Consider the following 24330-nt stretch of genomic DNA (forward strand, 5'->3'; position numbering starts at 1 on the left):
AATAATTATTCCTCGTGGAACAGGCAAATATGCTATAAAATTAATGCTATGACCACTAAAAACTTACTTTAATTGAATATCGAACTAACTGTATTCTTTGGTACCTAGCTGTATGATTCACTAGAAAATTTCTTCTAGGAAAATAATAAATCAATGGTTGTTATGACCAAATACCAAACTGGCAGAACTGGTATCCAGCAATAGTTATTTCCTTAATTAATTCTGCCATTCGCAAACCTAGACAAATATTTATAATTGATGATAGTCTTGATGTGCTGTGATGTTGTTTCCATGACGCTTCGCAAAATTAACCATGGAGAGGTCAGCTTATATGCCTCATTGCGAGTAGGTTGGTTAATCTCTCGTCCAAAAAACGAAAAATTATGACTAGGTCAAATGTATAATGATTGTTTTGTTTCAGATTAAAAAATGTTTTGTCTTCAGATTAAAACAGATGCGATTTCATAGCTCATTGCTGATACAACACGCACTAAACAAGATGGCTTAATGTTTCAACTTGTTCCTGGCCGATATACTCAAGAACGCCATAATGTGAATACACTGCAGAAATCTTAGAAGTCAAGCATGTCTATAACAAAAGTTGCATGCTGACTCGGCCCCTTAATAGTTGAAGGGATCACACAATGTTAATGTAACTCAAAGCGTTAAAATTGATTTCAAACTACCATTGAGCGATTGCCTGACGCTTTTTACTAATTATCCAACTATGAAGCAAATCTAAAACGCTGAAGTGAAAAAAAATTAGTGACTAGTGACAATTAGTCACTAGTCACTAATTAGAATTAATTAGTGACAAATTAGACCGAAAACGCGTTATAATAAATTATACTCATTGAAACACATTAGACTCAAGACTTACTAGTAATAGCACGCGTCCAATTCATCGTATTCTAGAATGAGCAAAACTCCTCGTAAAAAACTCCTCGTAACAAAATCAGCTAAATCTACATACTGATACAAAATTTATTTTACATTAGGCACCCAGAGTCATTGGCGAGCATCAGCTAGTAATAATTGTGCTCTGTAGATCACGCGGACGGGAGCCGACAGCTCACATAATAAAAATAAATATAAGTCAGTACTCACAGCAGTGAGTGACAGAGAGCGCATATTCTCGTCGACGAAAACGTGAAGTCACGGACAGACAGACGGGCAGACGGACGGACAGACGGGCATGGCGAGCACAAAAGCGCCTTTTTTCCATAAATGAGAAAATGCGCTAAATATATGCATATAGCTGCGACAGAAATCTTTAAGTTGATCTAAATCAAAAGCACTAGTATTGAATTTGTAGCAAGTTACTATAAGAAAGAAATGACGTAATATGAGCATCGCAAAAATAATTCTATAATTCTCGGCGTTAGTTACGTCATGTTGTATCAGTAAACCGACTGTAGATTTCATACGGTATTTCACCTAATTTCGGTTGAAATAATGGAAAGTTTTCATTCATTGTTGGGATTGGAATTGACTTATACAGCATAATTTTAATGGATGATGAAATATGTAATTTAGTTTTCGAGCACTTCGGAAAGATCCCGAACTGTGCAGGATTACTTAGACTTGTTTGTTTAACTTGCTTGCCCTTTCTAATTTAGAACACGGATAAGGTGGGCTTGGCAAATAATCTTAAATATTATTGGCAATGATACATATACAATCCCCAAAATACCATAAGACACACAAATCACAAAAATAGGGCGGAGTTCGCAACTCACCGATAACTGTACACGAAAGAGCGCTAGACAAAAAAAATGTACACTAGGAGTTGGAGTTCCAATATCGTTCGTAGGTCAACATGTCACTTTTAATTCACTTGTTCATTGATGATGATGATATGTTCATTATGACTACATCGTACTTTCTCTTCAGGCTCTGAAAATAATGAACGATCAGCTATCGATCGCATCGAAATGACGATTGCATACATTGGAAATGATCAATGAACGGTTTATCTGTATAGTGGGCGAAAGTAGACTTTGCAGGCCAGTTGATTAGTATGAAACGAATTAGTGAATTGGTGTCAACAATTGTAAACACATTAGGAAATTGTCCAATAAATGAAAATTTCAATTGTATAACAGTTCGAATATGATTGTTTGTCATTAGACATTTTTTTTGCATTGGCCAATACAAGTCAGCTAGCCACATATTACCGTGAAGTATTTAAAAAATATCGTAAAACCCCATGGATGATGAATCGTGCCTTTATACAGTAAAATCCGACGTCTTCTTGAGCACGGTAAAGAACCTAATATGATGGAAACGTATAGGATTTATCGTCAACAGTTCCACATTATGATCAAAATTTGAACAGATTTGATGTTTAATGAATAATTCATAATTTTTTCTTCGTGTCCTCTCGCACACCATTCCGTACGTCACCGGGCAGCTGAGGCTGAGCTGAGCCTCTTTCTTACAGGTAGTTTTACTATTACATTATTTGTTTTACTATCTTAGCCGATATTGCGAAAACCTAATATTAGAAAACTGCAAGCCAGGATAATTACTTTGAATCGTAATTATAGATGAAGCCAAAACCATATATGCTGGATCTCAATCTCTGATGAAGCTGTTATTATAGTAGGTAAGAACATCGATAGCAGCGGAATTACGTACACAGAGAGGAAGAAGTGTTACACAGTAGTTAGCCTTACAAGCGCACACAGAAAACGGAGGCCGTGATAACAAAGAAAACGGAGCTCTTCGTCGATTGTTACCAAAACTCTAGGATGACGACGTTGTGGCTATACGTGTCCTGGAGAAGAGAAGTTATGTTAGGCGGTTTAAAATATCCACTCAAACACATATCGCAGTTTAATTATTTATTCTACACCTAAAAACTGCTTAAGCTGACCGTTCCCAGCATTTATATTACACCGTGTTTTCAGTAATAAAGGCATTATATTACTCATTGACATCGTGTTTTCAGGGCGCTGAAGGTTTCTCACCGTGTATTTCTGGGCGCTCTTGGTTACTCACCATGTTTTCATGGCGCTGTTGGTTACTCACCGTGTCCTCAGGGCGCCATTGGTTACTCACCGGATTTTCATGCGCTGTTGGTTGCTTACCGTGTTTTCAGGATGCAGTTTGTATCACTTGAGTCGCTGCGTGACGTTGGCCAGAGCCACGGCGAAGGCCTGCACGGCGCTGAAGGGATACTGGAAGTCTAAAGTGTAGGCATTCCCGTCTATGCGCCCGAATTGCATAACCTTCGAAGGAGGGACATCAAAAAAGACTAAAAATTTAACAAAGCAATAAATAATTCACTATTTTATTTTAGATATAAGTTATTCTTGATAAAATGCTCGCATAATTCAAGAATACGCTCGGTTTCCGTCCACATTATTGAGAATTTGTCATGGATTGGTCACGAACGAAAGTAAATCACGCGCGGACGTGGTAAAATTGTGGCTAATTCGCAAAAGACAGCAATAATACAGAAGGCAATACAGCAATAAGGCAGGGTGGCCTAGTGGTTAAAGTTCAGAGTATCAGGATTGGCGCAGAGAGGCGCGGGTTCGATCCCAGCTCTGTGCGTCAGTTTCTGGTCAGAATCGGCGAGGAGGCCGGGCGGTTAAGAACAGCAGAATTATTGAATTCAATCTGAAAATTCTTTGCTGATTCTTGCGTTACTCTTCCACCAAAGTCCAATTGATAGACCTGCGAGTTGTCGTTCCAAAATGGAGCTTTGTTGTGCATCATGAACTGTTTGTGTCGGGGGATTGGTGGGGGAGGTGGAGGAGCATTTATTGTGACGTCATTTGGACATCCAAATGACACCCCGCCTCCCCAGCTCCCTGTCCCTAGACCGTCACTGCGTCCGCGCGACCGCCGCAACTGGAGACAGAATTTTCATGCTAAAAAACAGCTAAAATAATATTATTAATGCACTGTTTTGTAAATACTTGAATGTAATTAACGTTAAAATAAATGGTTTAAAGAAGATATTAAACATTTCTGGTCGCATTATTCATTCATTTTACTTTTTGCCACGAGCTTCATGTTTCGAACCTTGTGTTTTGTGTGAAATAATTTCAGTCGCACGAAAATAAAACATTTTGAAATATGTAGTTAAAGACCTAAATTGGCTTTAAGTATTTCCTCTGTTTATATAGCGTTGCTTGTTTCACCGCCGGAATTTGGAATAGATTCACAAAGACTAGGATGGATTTTTACCGGAAATCCTTAATTTTTTCCTAGAACTTCAACATTTTACACATTTGGTCGGATGTTTCGGCACTTTTCTGAATTTTGAAACATTTTATGTTATGAAATGTCTTCTACGTCAACCACTCATCAAATGAACTGGAAATAAAAATTGTATAGCAATGGCTTCATGGAAATATCACCCACGTGTATCACAGTTTAGGAACATTGCTTCGCATGTTAAAGATTAACTTGCATGTCACAGCTCGGTTGAATTAAATAAATATTTTGATTCTCGAAAAATGGACATAATTCTCCGCTAGTAATAAGCTGGTTTAATAAATAATGATAATAATTGTTATTCAATACCAAATGCAAAATCCAATGCCATGGTATATGAATTAGAAAAATATACATGAAAAGAAAAATAACCTGTTTAATAATGTACATGAAAAAGATGATAACCTGATAAAATAACCTGATATAAACTCTACCTTATTTCTGAGCTGAGTCTTTTGGAAGGTCTCGAGGTCACGGTAGTTTGAAGAGGAGCACAAGATCTCAGCGTCACTGGAGCAGTGCAGCAACTCTTCGTCTGAACTCTCAACAGCTCCACGTCGCTGACGCCGCCGCGATAACAAGGGCGAGCTCAGGATGTGCTTCCTGCAGGACCGATGATAACAGAGGGTCAATTAGGAAAAACTGATGTTGGTGTTACGTAGAAAAATAATATTGTAAGAGATAGCAATTTGGCCCGCAAAACAGTGTGAGCATTTATTTGCATCCAGTTTTCATGTTGGTAAGTGTAGTGTTAAGAGAAATGATTATTTACCTTCTAATATCAGGTGCACTTGTATGTACTTTAATGTCTTTTATTATCGTGTAATCATGTTAATACATAAAAATACTTATTTGAATTGCTGAATTAGGTGTGCCTTTATGTTCAACCAGTTTTTATGCTGGCAAGTGCAGTGTTAAGAGAAATGATCATTTATTTACCTTCTAATATTAGATGCACTTCTAATTTAATTCGTCTTTTATGGTCGTGCGCTCATGTTAATACGTAAAAATAATTATTTGCCCTGATGAATTAGGTGTGCCTTTATGTTCAACCAGTTTTTATGCTCGAGTTTCTTTGAATCCGTTTGCCCATGTACAAGCAGTTTGAAAGAACTTTAGTAATATTAATTGAATTAATTATAAGTGAGAATTTGGTATACACACTACGCACAACTTGTTTGAGGCCTAATCTCTAGTACCATCATCTAAGGGCAGGGGACATCCAAGATATGTTCCCGCTGAAAGGGATAGTTTACAGATGTCATCGTCTAACTCAAGTCATATTACAATACGAATTTTCCATGTATACGTTGTGTGCTAAATCTAACCGGTGCAGCCATTTAGGGATTTTGACCATTTGTTTTATTCGTGCTTTAATTAAATGTAGCATTTACGATAGACGTTACATTTAGTTTTTGCGTAGTAGCATTTGACCTGTTAGCTTAGACCTAATCAATTCAGACTCCTACTGAATAATCATCACCTGATCGGAGAAGAGGATTGATGTCGGCGTTGCTTGCGGGACCTGGCAGGAGTGTTGGGAATACTCTTTGATCCATGACATAAGGAGACATCTACGGAAGTTCCTTGGTCTTCACCAGCACCATGATCACCTCCCACACCATCGTTGTCATTACATACACAATACCCGACTTCGCGGCAACTGTTCTCCCTCATGTGACTACTGCAACAGTCATTTCTACTGGACGAGTCGCCGTAAGTTGAGGTACATTGGCAGTGGGAATTTTGACTATTGTTATGATAACGGACTAAAGATGAGGAAGAAGATGGTGGTGATCCCGGATACTGAGCTCGGTTATTATGAGACGAGGTGTGCAATTGAGCGTAAACGTGTCTTCTAGGCGACTGTGGGGGGTGCTGACTGTACTTCAGAGCGCGTCTTTGGCTCTCAGGAGTAGAGCATGGCGTGTGTCGTGGTGTTGGAGGAGGTTGAGGGTACGGAGGACGCATCGTGAGGTTTGGAGACTGGTGGGCAGGAGATGTGTGAGGCCCATGAGTAGGAGTAGGAGGTGTTCGCGTAGGAGTTGGAGGACCACGTGCTTGAGTTGGCTGGGTACGTGGAGGAGGAAGTGGCGGTACCCGTGATGGAGTTGGCGGGAGGCGAGAAGGCGTTGGTGGACTTCGAGTTGGAGACGCGGTAGGTTGACGTGAAGGAGATGAGCATTGACGCTGCAGGATGGCCAACCTTTCGGTTAACGCGCTCTCCTAAACACAAAAAATTCATCACACAAATTAAGATAGCAAGTTTGAAAGAAATAATTTAATGAATTCCATTAGAAACCTAAGCTAAAATGCAGGCTATCTACATTATTTATTAAGAATCTTGCGAAAAATTTTGATTTGAGACGAATGAGATCTTGAAGCCAAAAATGCAATTTGTAGATTTGATGGTTGAAGAAGTAAACTTCGTAGAACAGGTGAAATATTACCGAAAACGTATCTGATAATTACATAAAATTCACTGATCGAGAAATATTCCGTGCTCGAAATTCCCAGATTATATGTAAAAAGTAGTGAAAATTAGTTCCTTGATTTAATCTCGATAACACTAGATAAAATGCTGTTTTTTACCTTCAAGCAGCAATTGTATCCAATCAAAATTGTAAAATTTGATTCAACAGAGAAATAATCTACCTTCCTGACTCCAAAAGCTTACAAATATTAAAGGGAAAATCTAAGTACCTTAAGTCCCTTCGCTTGCTGCCGCTCAAGAGTCTCCACACGCAACGAAGAATTGTGGTAATAGTGCTGGTAATGATTTTGGTAAACTTTGTGATGGTGATGAGAGTGCTGGGGGTGCAGGGAGGGAGAGTGTGGGTGATTAATTTCAACTCTGGTGTTAGAATTACCATCAAAAGTTTTCGTGGTGCAATCGCTTCCAATGACATCACATGTGCTCGTAATATTACTAAACGAATCGATACGGTTCCCTAATATCTTGTTATTGTTGTATTTAGGATGATCACAGGACTGAGGGTCTGACAAACTGTTCAGATTTTCCAACGAGTCATAATTTGAACATGAATTAAGGGCTGCACATGATGGATGGGCAGGTCTTGCTAGCTCATTCGTTTCCGACGACATTTTTACAGTCTGTGCGACACATGCGTTTCCTAAACTGTGCTGACGTTGATGACAGAAATTAGGTTTCCGAAGTGAATCGGGTACAAAATTTGATTGGCTACTAAATCTTCGATGACCAATCACGCCAGCCGGAAGTCTTCTCAAAAGAGAGGAAGTACTATTTGGTGACGATGGAAGTTGGCTATTTTGACTATTAGGTTTAAATTTCAGAACGCTACTACGGTCGTCACACAGAGGAGAACGAGAAGGACTTTGGTGCCTAAGATGTGATTTTGGTAAAATTTTAATGTTGTTGCAGGGGTACTGTTTTGATGGGTTGTGTTCAGAACGAAAACACTGAGCTTGCGGGCTTCGAGTTGCCAAACCCACTGAAGTAGAGGAAGCGCTCTCGGAGGGTGATGTGCTGGTGGTTACGCTGCTGTCGTGATGATGAGCGTTGTTGTTGCTGGTGATGATAAGCTTGCTATCGTCGTCGTTTATGGTAGCATTTTTCTGTTGCTGATTTGCATTGAGGGTATTTATTGTATTGAGCAGAAGGTTCCGTTTTGTGAGCAGAAGTAGAGAAGAATCGAGACTGCGGCTTTTACCGTAATGCTGTAACTTCGGCCACGTAATGCCGTTCAAAGCACGGCCCTGAAAAAATAAAGTAGTAATTAAAGTGGTTACATAACTCAATTGATTCGTAAACAACTTGGTCCCGGGCAGCATTAAAAAATATCAAAAATAAGTCTCGAATGTCGATTTGTGTTTTTTTCTTGAATTTAAAAGCTTTCAAGTGTTGTCAATTTAGATTTAGAAAATCGAATATTTTTCTATCTGGTACAGAGATTATAATTAATCAATGATCATGCTTGACTTTAACGATCAGATTCGTGAAAGGGCCAATATAAAACAACTATTTTGCTAACCTTCTTTCCGTCTTTGAGCGACATGGTTCGTCGAAAAGCAAGGAAGGCATCCACGGTTGTCAGCTGCTGTAAGCTGTGGACATGTTGCGCTAATTGCACTTGATGGAACGGCCCCTGTGAAACTTCAGCAACAGTTGCAGTGTTTGACTTTGGAGCGCAAGCGGAGAGACTAGAAGAGGCAGCCATGATGACCTCAAAGGCCTGTAGCTGCCCGACGCTCTTGCTGCGAGCGCGCCGGCGAGGAGAGGTCGAGACGCCGTTGAAGGTGTTAGCCAGCGAAGTGGCGATGGTCGATGCAAGCGTACCGCCGCCAGAAGAAAACGTCGAGCCGCAGGAAGGGGTTTTTGGTGTCGTGCGTGCGGGAGAGGGAGAGAAGGATCGGGAGTCCGACTCTCCACTTTCTTCGTCGATAAAACGGATCACTTCTAGCCTGCTGTCTGCTGATGTCTGTACAACGTTAAGTGCGTCACAGACTTGAGTTTCATGCAAATTTAGAAGGAACGTTTTACCCTCCTTGACTAAATTATAAGAACAGAAAATAATTAATTTCTTTGCACCAACCGAATACTCCACAGATAAATGCAACACGAAAACACAACAACGAGCATGAGGGAGGTTAAGAATTTATTGATCGTGAGTTTCTCACTTCAAGTAAAATAAAAATCAGTGCAAGTTTAATTAGTCACACAGGAATTGTAAACATAGTAGTAAAGAATTCAAATAAGTTAAAAAAATACGGTTTTAGCCACTCAAATAATCTTAAGATAATTGTTAACTCACAAGTGCTTGATGTGGACCCAGTTTGTTGGCAACTTCATTAGGTTGCACTGCAGAGCTAGAACTTGGGCCTACATGGAGCGAGGACTGGGGATGTGGAAGCCCTGATGAGCCATGTAGACGCGGAGAAGTGGGAGCGGCCACCGTGAGGGTATTGAGTTGACGAAGCAGAGCTTCGGTGGTCGTCTTTTTTCTACCTTCTTTGGAATCCCATCTAAAAAATTTGCTGGTCGTTGCTAAGGCAGACTCGACATCGAGAGGTCTACTAGTGGAGAATTTTTTTCTATCAAAATCGAAAAATCGAGATGGAGATCTGGATGGAGTCGGCGGAAGACTCGTGGGAGGACTCTGATCACAGCTAACAGAGGATACGGAATGCATCGTGTTCAGTGGCACGTGACCGAGGTGTTGCGAACGAACATGACTTCCATCAGACGAAGTGAGATTTGCACTACTTTTAGCTTCTTGACACAGCGCTTCTCTTACATGCTGGATTTCAGGCGCTGAAAGTTCTACGTAAATATCGTCGTCATCTTGAGGGACTGGCTCCTCAAGATGACTTCCACGCGGGTTATTCACTGTATAATCTTCTGCTGCTTTATTAGCAGCTGCTGTGTTACCGGACGCCTCCTCGGTGGAGGTTGCATCCCAAGGCGAAGGGGACGGAGTAATCATATCGTGTCTGGAGTAAGAAGAAGGCGTGCGACGGGGAGTCATAGGTGCGATAGGAGGAACATCGGAAGGTAGGGACGCTGACCCTTCCGGATTTTCGCGATCTGAAAATGCAATCCTGCTTGAGACATATACAGTAAAGAAATCCAGCAAGAAAACGGCACAAAATATCAGTTATGCTTAAAAAGAAAAGTATTTTAGGTTTCAATGTCTGCAATGTGAATTTTGGTTTATTAATTCATCCTAATATCGTTCTAAAATTTTCGACCTGACGTTAGATCTGGACTCTTAAAACGTCTTCTTATGTGAAGATGTGATGAATTTATGTGCTGTTTTTTCTGCTTCTAAATCCCTGATAAATTTGTGATTCAAGCAATCGAGTGATCTTTGCACCTAATTAGAGAATATTCGAGGACGTAGGTTCTAGAAAAAAGAGATGAGGGTCATCTCCCTCAATTTATATCATAGAACAAGAGGATATCTATACGAATAGGTTTGAGAACTTGGGTAATTATTGAACTTTTTACTTTAAGTTCAATACGAAAAAATCATAATAATACGTAAATAAAAATCATACGAATGCTTATAAAATACCGCTAAACAAAATAATTATTAAAATAAAATTCCGAGACAAATAAAATTGATGCGAAACATATTGCCGCAGAACAAATCAAATTAATGTACCTTTTGAGTCATTTACTAGGCTTTAATATAAAGGGGCTCTCCGCTTAGGCTGTGCGTAATTAGATCCTCAAACAAGATAACGTGAACATTTGTGAGAGATGTAGCAGCAACCGAAATCATTAACTTTCATCGCTAAAGCAATAAAATATAACTTCTAACTAAATTTTCACTATATTATAATAATTATAATTATTTCACAATGTTAAAATTTTCACAGCCAGAAGCCATAGCGTATAATATCTATATTTGTTGTCTTATTATACATCATCGTATATCGTCTATATAAAACGATATATGATGTCACGCAGTTACACTTTACCAAATTCAACCTATAAAAAGCTGCATAAATGTCCGCAAGATCTCACCAATATCTTCTTCATCTTCCGAGAAGACATTTGGATTGAAGGAAGGGTCGGAGTCAATGTTAACAACAAACATACAAACAAACAAACAAACAAACAAACAAACAAACAAACAAACGCGAAGCTAAGCTAAGAAAAACGTGTTAAAAAATGGATTTAAGGAGACTATGATGATCTAGTGAAAACAAAATAATAGCTGACCGAAAACGCGTTATAACAAATTATACTCATTGAAACACATTAGACTCAAGACTTACTAGTAATAGCACGCGTCCAATTCATCGTATTCTAGAATGAGCAAAACTCCTCGTAACAAAATCAGCTAAATCTACATACTGATACAAAATTTATTTTACATTAGGCACCCAGAGTCATTGGCGAGCATCAGCTAGTAATAATTGTGCTCTGTAGATCACGCGGACGGGAGCTGTCGGCTCACAAAATAAAAAATATATATAACACAGTACTCAATGCAGTGAGTGACAGAGAGCGCATTTTCTCGTCGACGAAAACGCGAAGTCACGGACGGACAGACAGACAGACAGACAGACAGACAGACAGACAGACAGACAGACAGACAGACGGACAGACGGCGAGCACAATAGCGCCTTTTTTCCATAAATGAGAAAATGCGCTAAAAAATATGCATAGCGACAGAAATCTTTAAGATGATTTAAATCAAAAGCGCTAGTATTAGATTTATAGCAGGTTAATAAGAATGAAATGATGTAATATGAGCATCGCAAAAAACAATTCTGTAATTCTCGGTGTTAGGTACGTCAAGTTGTATCAGTAAACCGACTGTAGATTTCAAACGGTATCACATCTGATTTCTGTAGAAATAATGGAAATTTTTCAATTGAGATCGAAGCAGGAATTAGGACATTTGATGTTACTTAAATTAATTGAATATGGGATTCGTTGAAGTGGGACAATTAGTTCAAAAATATTTAATTATTGATCTAAAAATCAGAAAACCAGGTTGGGAGGGAGTGACGACGCAACTCCGTGAAGCTTGAACTTTGTGCCCCAGATGTTTGATGTGACTTCAACAAGTCTATTGTGCTGCAAAATGAAATTCAATTTAAAAAAGGCTCGTGACTCTTAAAATATCATTAAAAAACTAACCTCCACAGGTGGAAATTCAAAGTATAAAAGGCTTAATTAAGACTTTTTAGATATTATTTAAAAAATTAACCTGCGTTGTCAGTTTAAAAATTACTTTTATTTACCTTTCATTTGTACCCAATCCAACTAAATCTATAATTTGAACATATCGCACACAATAATCAAACTTCCATCGTCTGTCATCCAAGAGACCAAGAAAATCTCTGAATCAGCCATATTTAAATTTTTTTCATTTGTCTTTGGGCAACGAAGGCATGTAATGCATGTTGAAGAGAATCGTGTTATTTCAGATATATTGTGTTAAGAGATCAGTTGCACTCAAGATATAGATCTATCACTCAGAGAAGTAACATTTATTCACAATTGCCTAATGAATGAAAGAATCAAAGTACCATCAAAATAGAGAAAGCAGGAAAGAAATAAGTGTTGTCTAAGTTCGACACCTCACGCGTAGCTGAGATGCGTGAACATCAACAAAAAGAAATCTCGTGCACGTGACTACGGAAGCTCTCTCAAGAATGAAGAAGTTAATGCTGAAGAATTTGAATAAAATGAAAATTTGGAATCAAAACTAATACTCACAAAAATCAATGTGTCTCCATATTAGGGCTAGTAGAAAAACCGTTAATCTGGATAGAAGAAACCGCATGGGTGATGTGACAAGCGAGAGTTCGAGGCGGAGGACTCCCGGAACTCAGTTCAGGTACACACAGCTCCGTCAGACTTATCTCAGGCAGACAGACTATGGTAGACTCCCATCAGACTACCAACTCAGGCAGACTTGCCAAAGGTAGACTTCCATCAGACTACCAACTCAGGCAGACTTGCCTAAGGCAGACTCCCATCAGACTGCCAACTCAGGCAGACTTGCGTAAGGCAGACTCCCATCAGACTACCAACTCAGGCTGACTTGGCTAAGGCAGACTCCCATCAGACTACCAACTCAGGCTGACTTGGCTAAGGCAGACTCCCATCAGACTACACACTCAGGCAGACTTGCCTAAAGCAGACTCCCATCAGACTACCAACTCACTCACCTCAGGCAGGGTGTCAAGATATACCAGGTCGTCGGCTTCGCTCTCCAGCCGCTCTCGCATTCTGTACAGAATATATTTATTTAATTAACAGTTAACGTATGGCTTTTAACGAATCCCGAGCAACATTCTTGATTTAACTTTGAATTGTGTCCTCACCTTTCCATACGAGAAAAATAAAAAAAAGAATTACCGAAAGAAAATATGGAAAGAAAAATTAGGTTTAGATTTTCTACAAAATGGCACATAAATATTGATCAATGACATTTTCACATTACAGCGCAAATAATATGTAATTTTTTTTTAATGAACTTGAAATAATTTTTACATTTTAATGACGTCAAACAATCGAATTAGGCAATATAATGAGTTTCACATTTCCGTACAATATTAAACCGAATCAAGGGATTAAATTAATATGAATAAAACAGTTTAAACCAAGTTCTTGTTAGAAATAATCGTAAACAAAGATGATTAATTAATTAAGTCCATCAACCTCAACTTAAGCTAAAAAATCATAAATTTTTCGATTCGGAACGTCTTCTCCCACCTTCTCCTAAGTTTCCTCCGGCGCTGCAGACGCGGCGAGGCGCACATGTCCTCGTGCTCAGTGTCGGAGGAGTCGCTCAGCGGTCGCCCCAGCGCCGCCCCACCGGCGGCCGAGCCTCCTCCGACTCCACCAGACATAGCGTGGGAGCCTGTGGACGGCCGCGGGCTCGGCTCTTCTGTGCGGTCACATTGATGTTGGAGCGTGAGGTTTCGATTAAGGCGAAAAACTTATTGGTTTCGATTATGCAAAAAAAAATAATAGGTGATTTTTAAAGCTCAAGAGTTTCAACACTGTGGCAAAATGGTTGCTCATACTTTTGCACAAATTTGCACAAATGCTGTCTAGATTTATGACCCAACATGAATTGAAGTTTGCTTCACTTATGGTTTCTTAAATTGGACGCTAAGATCAAAAATTCTCTGTTTGATAAATTGTAATTGCGACTTTCTCGAGATAAACTGTCATGAATTCGCAATATTTTCAAATCGTTTTCAATGAATATTATATTAGTTTAGGAAACACCTCAAAAACACAAGGTAATCGATCGGAATTACAGTGTAAACCTTTTATTATATCTTCGATCAATTGAAATAAAATGACTGAAAACTTTTTTTCTTCAAAAACATCCCCTAATGTTGCGATGGACTCACCATTCTGAATATCAAATATGACGAACTCTGGCCTTATTTAACACAAGTTAATTGATCCGAATTAAGGTGTAAGCATTTTATTATATCTTTGATCAATTGGAATAAAATGACTGAAAACATTGTTGCGATGGACTCACCACTCTGAGGATCAAATATGACGAACTCTGGCCTTATTTAACACAAGTTAATTGATCCGAATTACAGTGTAAACATTTTATTATATCTTTGATCAATCATAATAAAATGACTGAAAATATTTGTTATTCAAAAAGCACCCCCTAATGTTGCGATGGACTCACCACTCTGAGGATCGAATATGACGAACTCAGGCCTTATTTTGGACGTTCTCTTGCCCTTGAGTAGTGGCACCAAGCCACCAAGGTACTCCAGGTACAGAGTGTAACACGTCCCTGGTGTGGGAATGAGATCCTCGTCGTGGCGTATCATAGTACAGTGCAGACGATGGCAGGAGGACGGAGGTCGACAGACGAAGTCACGAAGCTGGAGTGGATCTGGCACGTAACCCTGGGAAAAAAGTACAGAAATTACGGGAAAATGAAGGGCTTGCAAAGTTAGTTCGACTAATTAAATTAGGTTATGATTTATGAATTAACAAGCTTTGAGCTCTGGAATGAAATAAAATAGCAAAACTGTTCAGATACAATTTTAAAGCTATTTTTCAATCCTTTTTGTCTAAGTTCTAGTACTAGATGTTGTAAACTTTATTTTGAAAAGATATACATAAGGAAGAAACTCTTTTCGGTTCAGTAACAGTACCACTAAATAATAAAATGGTGAATCATTATAATGTAGGAGTTGATATTTGAAAGTTCCCCGGTAGCTTCCAACGGATATCGTCATTATTTTTGTGTTTTTACTCATACGACGAAATGACACAATTTTAAATTTCATCTTCCAAATCAGCGAACAATCCTCGCTGAATATGATATATTTTCGTCTGAATAAGTGGACTTGAAAGTAGTCTGAAACATTATCGTAATTTCATGCATGTTTCGCATCATTTCAGACCCTGATTGTGTGGCTGTAGAGGGGACTGAGCTGCGCTTGGAGACGTCGTGGCTTCAACAAGCAACATTCGCTAAATATAATAAATTTGGTCTGAATTAGGGACTAGGAAGTAGCTGAAACTTTAATAGAAATTTCATGCATGTTTTGCATCATTTCAGACCCTGATTGTGTGGCTGTAGAGGGGACTGAGCTGCGCTTGAAGACGTCGTGGCAGCGGCAGCAAAGGAAGCTGCGGCTCGCTGCGAACTCTTTCCTTCACCGACAGTCTATTGCATACGGAAATACGTATACATAAATACATTAATGCAGGTTTCATTGAAGATCAGAGAGTATTTCTTATTGACAATTTTCTTATTGTTTTTCTCTATTCGGCGAATTAAGCATAAATACATTATAAATACATAAATAAATACATTATAAAACAAGTTTTATAGCATTTATTTGTTGTATTCAATTTAAAAATTCGCATATGATCTTTTTATCTTTAAAAATATGCAAGCCAAATTCGGCACAATATTCGCTTTCGACTCCAAATACAAACGCGGTTATGTGCCTGATTTTCCAATTAGTATAACTTTTACTTCATCTTGAAAAGTAAATCACATTTTGTGTTACATTTCCGATAGTTTACAGGTGTTTTTGTTTATTTGAAGACTGTCTTTGTTAAAATGCGTATCCACAATACCAATAATCTCGGGATTTTACCTGTTTCCGGAGTATATTTTAGTATCAATGCATAATTTTATTCTTTGATTAAATAATTAAAATTTCACCTCATAATCACGTATAAAGTATATTAATCTAGTATCAAGTATAATCAATTTATATTTGCTTAAAAATACTGGATTAAATAGATTTATTTTGAGTTTCAAAACCGGATATCAACAAGCTTTTTTAATTCTATTTATGTAGATTGAGGTGTGCATAGGTTAAGCTCTAATTGGGAGTTTGCCTATATTAAGTTGTATCTTTATTGTACTATGTATGAATTGAATATAATTTGCTCAAGTGAAAGTAGGTGAACCATAACAGAGGCTATGTCAAGTCAAACAGAAATAAACATAGATTCTGAAAATAAATAACAAATCTACACCATTTGAAATCTGAAACTAAATTTGGGTTCAGCAAACCGTAGACTTTCCACCCAAGTTTACCGAAGTAATACTGTTGTTATAGTTTACATTTCTTGTAAAAAATGAGTAAATATAAGGACGAGTCGTGAAAAAGTGAGATCTGATTTTGTCTAAGGTTTGAATTTCAATAAAGAAATACTCCGTAGAAACTTGAAAAACATAAATTTCAAATTTCGTAAATTTTTTAATTCAAAACACATATCGTTAATAAAGAAATGCTCTTTAGCACACGTTAAATTTATTAGGGCGCGCTTCGTAATTCAACACTAACATGAGGATCAAATTTGCAATTTATCCTCTCATTGCAGTGTGCCGGCAATGGGGAAATTGTATAATGTAGGTATTGAATTTCACCTGCATAGAAGCTGTAGCGATGCAACTCTGCGCGAGACTCTGCTGATGTAAAGCTGAGGTCCTGCAGCGACAAACAAGCGCTTGTCGTTGTGAAAATTGAATCATTTTCTTGCATGCAAACATGATTGGAAGAAAAAAAGATGACGGTTGAGATGAATTTGAAAAGAAGAAATAAAATATTTTCAATGAACTGTAATAAAAAAATGCTTACAGAACTACATTTGAACAATTTTTTTTAAACTGATATCGAATTTAAACAAATGCAATACGCGTGATGCTTTTGAGCTTAGATAAAGACATAACATTAGCAAATATGCAACTTCAATCGAAAAAATATCATGTAGTAGCTGCTACGACGCACTTCACTTATAAATTGCTGATGTATGTAAGGCGCTGCTAATGTTATTGAGTATTGGTGCCGCTGCCATCAATAATGCAAAACCGATAATTGTAGGCTAGCCCGGCTTGCCAAACCCATTGACACGAATTGCCTAGCAAGGGTTTTATAACCAAAACAAGGCAATTCTTTGCGATTTATCTATTTATTAGAAAAATAAATCGGTATTGTTGCACCAACACTGCTAAATGAGGCCCACAAAAAAATTAACTCATGACTAAAACTATGTAATAACAATGCTATATGCTAGTTTCAAATTTGTTTTCATTTATCATTTACTATAATCGCACAAGACANAAGTTCCGTTTCTCGTGTAGAAACGAATCATGTTGTGAAAAATTGGGCTGCTACTATTATTGTTATTGTTACATTTGTTGTTGGTATTATTGTTTTTATTAGCTGACGAAGGCACCGAGTTGTTGGCACTAGACGACGACGAGGATGATGAACCTGCAGACGAAGATGACCCCATGGAAGTTGACGAGCCACTCGGCCTGTCGCCCTGCCAATGGCCGGCGGTGGCAAGCAGCTCGGCCGAATTCGACCACTCGGCATGCACGCCTCTGCACCAATAAATAATATTTTAAAATTTAAAGCGAAATTTAATTAATTTTCTGTAGATTTGATGTTACAAATTTTTGTACTATTTTACAGTAGATGGAGCGCACCACGTTTTGGTGGTAATTGTTTGCAATGAAACCGGATTTGTTTGAAAACATGAAACTAAAATTTTTTTTGAGTGGCACAAAGTGAGTATATTGATTATTTGTTCCAAGATTCTTTATTTGAACGAAAAAATTGATGAGCTGCAATTTAACATGCTTACAATAATGAGGAGTAAAATCGGTTCATCCCTTCAGTCGATTTGGAGGAGCTTGAAATTTAATGTGAACAATTATATTATTTATATTCATGACAAATTTGAGATTATTAAATCTTTGCACAATTCATGCATTTTTAATTCATATAAACCATGTAAGCGCATTCATAAAACAAAGTCGTTCTGAAGTTACGAGACACTGCTACGAAATTTGACCTCAATATTAAATATCGGTGTGAAAAATAACAGTTAATAAATGCTTGACTCACGCAAGGCCAGTATCGATGACAATAGGAGTCACATCGTCATGACTTTTGATGAGATATATTCTCCCAGTAGAGAAAACAACTGCCAAAAGGTGCTGTCTATCTTCGCCTTTGGCACCAGATGCTGAAGTGGAACCACTCTTGTTGCTACTAGCTGTTCTCTCGTTCTCACTGGTACCTGGTACTCGGGAACTAGAGCTGGTTGGCGCCCTAAGACTACTTCTGTTACTACTAGTGTTCTCAGCTGGTGGTCTCAGCAGGTGGTTCGTGGTTCTAGGACTCTGACAGGTGGAAGCATGAGATGTGGTTTTGCTTGAACCCTCGCCAACCGAGGCATTCTCGGTGGTTCTGTTTGAAGGACCTGCAGGAGGAAGGTAACCTATCGTTGAGTGTACACAACCGAAGAGGATAATATGTTATATTGAACATTAATTGCATGTGTTTGGGTAATGGAAATTGTTTAACTGGTAGAGACTTTGCTAATCAGTGTTATAAAGTAACCCAACTAAACAAGACATTACGCTATATTGAGAATTATTTTAATGAGCTAAGGTATAGGTAAATATTTAAAAGATAGAGAATTATATAACAATATTGAAAAGTCGATTTAAAAACAAGGAAAGCAATAGTCATGTTCGTTATTGGCTTGTAACGCCTGGTAGATCCAAAAATTAAGTATGCACGGCGATTGATTTGAGAACATTTAATTTTATCATGTGTAAACTTATAGCTTCTTAAGCAATAAACTAGGCATATCATATTGTTTACCTGCTGATGAATCTGGCTTAAAATTATCAGCTCTTCGTTGGTCGTCGCTTTGCCGTTCAGCGCCAAGAGTTTGAGAAGAAGCTTCATCGACAGAGCAGGAAGCCGAGGTTGCAGTTGAATTAATGGCAGCTTCCCGCCCTTCACTATCACCACTACCACTACTTCTAGTGACGTTATTGTGAGATCTAGTGGAACTTTCATTTCTTCCGGTAGTATCATCTCCATCGTTGTTACCATTATCCCCAGCACTGTCCACGGAATGGTGTATGGACGAGCCACCAGAAGCAGTAACGTTGCCACTACCACCAGCGCCGTTATGAGATCTAGAGGAACCACCAGCACCACCAGCACCATCTCCACCATTACTTGTGGAAGAGTTGGAGTTGTCGCTTGCGTTGTCACCTCCACTGCCACTGCTGCTCCTGCTTTCCTCTGTTTCTTCCATCTTGAACTTTTGACACGACCAAGCCAGTGATGTGATGGCTGTGTCTTCGAGTAGCGTCACTTGTGCTACCATCGTCCCGTGAACGTCCATAACTAGCAGCTGCCCTGAGCTCGTACCAAAGTAAACCTACGAAAAACATTTAAAATAATGTAAAAACAGAGACAAGTTATGTTTATTCTTAGTAATACATTGAGCGTAATAATCAGTTTTATTAATGACTTTGTGGCTTTCTTAGCTAGACTTTTAAAATCTAAAGTTTTTTTGAAGTGTTTTAAAAATGTGATAAAATGGAATTTATCAAAAAGTAACTTGTGCCGATGAATTCTCAACAATTTTTAAAAATCTTAAGCGTTTGCAGCAGACTGGATTCAATTGACCATTTATTTTTTCCGCAATTGTATCTCATTTTCCCTACCAACTTTTTCCAGAGAATAAACGGAAATAATGAGAGCTTGAAAGCGTTCTTGTGCCGACCTATGTATATATCCAAATAAAACCTTCGAGATCATCGTACTGAGTCTTCATGTGATTGAATTTGCGGATAAAATGAATTAACCTTCTATTGAATTACTGAGTCTTCATGTGATTGAATTTGCGGATAAAATGAATTAACCTTCAATGAATTGAAATCCATGAAGACATTGATATCACTTGCTGATCAGGAGGCGCGTATTGCATTTTTTTAAAGATCTCCAAGAACTTTATTGTAAAGAACGTACACGTGACAATGTTGACCTGTAGGCGTCCATTGCATAGATCTTTATTGAACTCCAATCTCACTATAAATAGCGGTGTTGTGAAAAATGTTGTGAAGTTTATTTTGTCACCTGCTGATCATCAGGCGCGTAGACACCAGCACTGATGACGGCCTGGATGTTGAGCATCATGGACCAGTACCTCTGGCCTGCCACGCTCCCAACCAGCACGAAGCCGTCCTATGGAGGTATAATTACGTCTAGTGGCGGTATAATTACGTCTAGTGGACGCGTCTAGTTGACGCGTCTAGTGGACGCCTAGTTTAGTGGACGCCTATGGCGTCTAGTGGACGCCACAAGGTAATGCTGATGAGCGATGACAGTATATAAACCCTCAAACGACATAATTAAAGTTTTTAATCGGAAAGAAAGTCCGGTTAGGTTTGTAAGCAAGCTGATAACAAACATGTGGTAAGTTCAGAAAAAACTGTATTCGTTCATAATGTCATAATTTAAAATTTACACGAAAACCACTTCAAATTTTTTGTCTGCAGGTGCCTTAGTTAACCAATAATATGATGAAGCGCACGTAGCATTTAATTCAAATTACATACATAAAAGTTAAACTGGGTGAACAGCATGTAGCATTTAATTCAACGTACAAACATATATATTAAACTGGAAATAACAATATAATTAAAATGAAGTGGTGCAATCTTTCTTGGAGCTTGACCTGGTGCAAGAGACCAACCCGCACGCAATCCGAGCGCAATCATGACCTCAAAGAGCAGCAATAAACTAAGTGCTCATGAGAGAAGAATCGTCGAATTCTCTCTCGGAAATTAAAATCCTCAACGCGCGCCCACAGCGTGGATTGATCGAGGTGCACTCTAAAGAATGGAGCTTGGGAGTACAGGAAGCAATTGAGAAAATGGTAAAGTTTCGAAATTCGTGAATGCTGAGAGCATTACTCATGTTTGTGAGCAAAAAATTTTTGAGAACATAAAAAACTCTGTAAAAATTCTATATTGATTTTAAATTGTTCAGTTAAAGCCGATTAATAGCAGGATACATCAGTTAAAAGGTATGAAGCATTATATTCGCAATTGGAGTTCTTTAAAAACACACACGTTTCAAATTACTTATTCCTATACGTAATAAGAAAGTACGGTGCATCTCGATTCTCATTTTGAATTCAGTCTGTTTCTTTAATTTTTTAGCATGCCAAATAATATCATATGTAAGTTTCAATTTCAAATAAAAGGAAAGACTAAAAAATAATTAAAAGAATAAACTCAAATCAAACATTATTGTTATGACGAAATGTACAGAAAAATTATGATTAATGTACAAACTTCTTCATAACATACAAAATAACAAGGGGCAACTAAGGAATCTTATACCAAACAAAGCCTAGCAAATTATAAATGTTGGCCAGAAGCTGATTTCGATCGGGTGGCCTTTCAGATCCTGAATAATTCTAAGCCGATTGTGGCGACCACTGGGCAGAAGGCTAGATGGTACCCAAATTTTGTTAGCAAAGTATCTGTAAATATTTTTAATCATTTGTTATTGTTTACGGGAAGAAATGAGTGTCACCTTAATGTTATCTGAAATACGAATTTGTGTTGAATTTTATTAATCGATATTAATTTATTTATTGCTAAGTATTTAATGCATAAATTTTCAATTAATTGTCTCGGAAATGATCACATCAAAAGCAAAAACTCATTTATGAATTCAAGTTTACGATTTTTAAAAATAAAAAATTTGACAGTACTTGTTTCAAGTGACCATATTGTTGTCAAATGTTATTACATTAATTGATTATCTGAAATTAGTTATCTAATAATTGAACAATTACAGGCGTATAAAACTCAGACGGATGAAAATTTCAGAAGTTACTGTTATTGAAATGAGTCTGTAACCGAGATGAGTCCGTAACCGAGATAAAAGTTTAAACATTCAGCAACGACTGAATCAAAAGTTTAAAATTTGTCTGTAATTAGTTTGGCTTTCCGACAAAGCAAACGCAAAATGAAATGAAAGTAAATATCGCAGCCTGCATGGAATAAAATTGTTTTCTTCGGCATAATTCTACGTCAGGAAACTCGAAGCATTGTGAACGAACAAAGTCCACATTCCAAAACATGTCACTAGAATGCTTGGTTGAACTAAATTAAATTTCGAACGTGTTTTTATGAAATTAAGTTATAAGCATTGAATTATTAGCATTGAAAAATTGAAAAGTATTGAAAAATTGAAAGGCATTGAAAAATTAAAATCAGAATGCTATTTTTGATTTACAAATTTGACTTGCGCGAGTGATTTTTAAAAAAAAGTGATTGAATTTACTTGTTTCTTTTGCGGTAACAATGACAACTAATTTGACTGTTTTTTCGCCCCTCCACGAAATGCAATAATTAGGAAGAATATTTATTCCCCGACAAACGCCTAGATAAAAAATACCTCTGCTCCTGAGCCTGAATGAGCTAATTAATGTTGACAATCAATTACTCAACTTTGAGTGAAAAAATATTTCCAGGTTTCAAAATTTCAATATGATTTCCAAAATATTCCCTAGTATAGGAATGCAGTTTCTGTGCCCAAATTGAGTTTGAGATGCGGAATTAAAGCGTCCATAATACTAACACTGGATTGCTCTAGTGCTCGCTTTCTGGTAGCTTTTTCTTCCATCTAAAATAACGGAAGATCTGAAATGGGACGCTCTGTGGGGGCGAGAATCGACCAGAGCCTTCGTTCTATACTTCGCCGTATCATGTTACTCAATATTGATACGGTCACAGAAATCTTATTTCTGCGACGTTTCTGTGTAATAGCATTTCTGACTTCATTCAAGTCTTCAGACGACTGTTCTCTTTCGCAAATTCTCATAATAAATATGAAATGAATAAATAAATAAATAAATGTAATACAACAAATTTCAAACACATATTACACAAAATATTACAGCATTGATATTACATAATGCATGAAGAACACATCATGAAGAGAGCGAAAAGAGATTGGAAATCCGGGAACGAAAAATCTTTAATTTGTAATCCAATCGACAGATATGTCGGGCTATTTCAAATTCTATAAAACAGTATAGTTTCGCATCTCATTAAGTTGGACGCATACTCGTTTTCAAAATCAATCGATAATAGGAGAATAATCATTATTGTTTGCAGTACAAAGTATATCAGTATGCTTACAACCCGCATGAAACTTTTTTTTCATTGGAATGAATCGCCAGTTTCTTTGAAGAAATATTAAATCGATTTCTCTGTTATTTTTCATTGTCATTGAGACTTCAACACACGATGTAGACCAAATACATCGTTATCTCCGGATAAAGGCTGCATTGCGACGTATCTGTAGTATTTTTTTATGGGTGATTTCAGAAGGTTAATGCCATGCCTGTTTTTCTTTATCTTTTGATGGCATTACATTAATTGAAACTAAATGATGTTTGGTATTGCCTACATCAGTATGTTTCTTCCCTCGATTAATGTTATAGAAGTTTGCGCAATTTTTCACGTTAACTGTGAATCAATACAGGCACATTACCAAACTCGAATGAAGAGCCTACAAAGGAATGATAAAAAAATACTAAAAAAACTGGAACTTCCCTCCCTCATGTTTGCTCGCAACAAAACCGCAGACAGTATATTGAGTACACACAGTATACAGTATACAAACAGTAAACACGGCGCAAGCAGTATAAAGTATACACACAGTAAACAAGGCGCACACAGTCGTGGGTCTTCAAATATAGGGTCTGGCTCACAAGGGGGCTGTATTTGTAGAACGCACGTCACCCAGGCAATTTGGTCCTTTTCATTCACCCGCAATCTGCTTTGCTGGCCGCGACGGGAGCGTTAGGTTTAATTTGCAGTGACGAATATTTGCATGTGGCTCAATGTTGCGTAATTACGCATGCGGCTTTGGTTCCAAATTAAAGCTCGGGCAGCCAGCTCTGGCTCGCGGTCTTAGTAACGATGCAAATGTGCACTTGTCACTTATAGTCGCTTGCGGTTTTTCGTGTAGGAAACGAGTTTTTGAGAAAAATGAAAGGATGGCATTTATGATATTTGATAAATATTAGGCAGAAAATTAAACAAACGTTGGAAATATTTTTCGATAATGAATTGTGTGTTTATCCAATTTACAATAATTATTCCTAACCTAAGAGCATATTTATATGAAAAATGTCACTTTGATACTTATGGGTAAATTACAAATTCTGTTCATGGAATGGCTCTGGAACTTAAATTGGGCTTGTATAACTGAGATAACGATTTCTACGTCTTTTGATGAAAA

At 37.7% G+C, this 24330-nt stretch overlaps 1 protein-coding gene across 1 annotated transcript in view; it reads right to left on the reverse strand.

Moving 5' to 3' along the window:
- Positions 1-1197: 1197 nt before the first annotated feature.
- LOC108665762 overlaps positions 1198-24330 on the reverse strand; it is a 46158-nt gene continuing 23025 nt past the window's right edge. The window contains exons 4-23 of the mRNA XM_047881134.1: positions 20140-20247; positions 18868-19438; positions 18103-18460; positions 17426-17576; positions 16617-16696; positions 15290-15395; positions 15130-15180; positions 14400-14625; positions 13451-13625; positions 12904-12964; positions 11717-11803; positions 10742-10811; positions 9024-9796; positions 8244-8690; positions 6934-7968; positions 5714-6456; positions 4665-4833; positions 3607-3861; positions 3093-3233; positions 1198-2779 (exon numbers count right to left, since the gene is read on the reverse strand). Coding sequence (XP_047737090.1) covers positions 3117-3233; positions 3607-3861; positions 4665-4833; positions 5714-6456; positions 6934-7968; positions 8244-8690; positions 9024-9796; positions 10742-10811; positions 11717-11803; positions 12904-12964; positions 13451-13625; positions 14400-14625; positions 15130-15180; positions 15290-15395; positions 16617-16696; positions 17426-17576; positions 18103-18460; positions 18868-19438; positions 20140-20247 — 5583 coding nt within the window. The 3' untranslated portion in view covers positions 1198-2779; positions 3093-3116. The remainder of the gene's footprint in view (positions 2780-3092; positions 3234-3606; positions 3862-4664; positions 4834-5713; positions 6457-6933; positions 7969-8243; positions 8691-9023; positions 9797-10741; positions 10812-11716; positions 11804-12903; positions 12965-13450; positions 13626-14399; positions 14626-15129; positions 15181-15289; positions 15396-16616; positions 16697-17425; positions 17577-18102; positions 18461-18867; positions 19439-20139; positions 20248-24330) is intronic.

This window comes from Hyalella azteca, unplaced genomic scaffold (assembly GCF_000764305.2).
Source record: "Hyalella azteca isolate HAZT.00-mixed unplaced genomic scaffold, Hazt_2.0.2 contig7131, whole genome shotgun sequence".
Taxonomy (NCBI): domain Eukaryota; kingdom Metazoa; phylum Arthropoda; class Malacostraca; order Amphipoda; family Hyalellidae; genus Hyalella; species Hyalella azteca.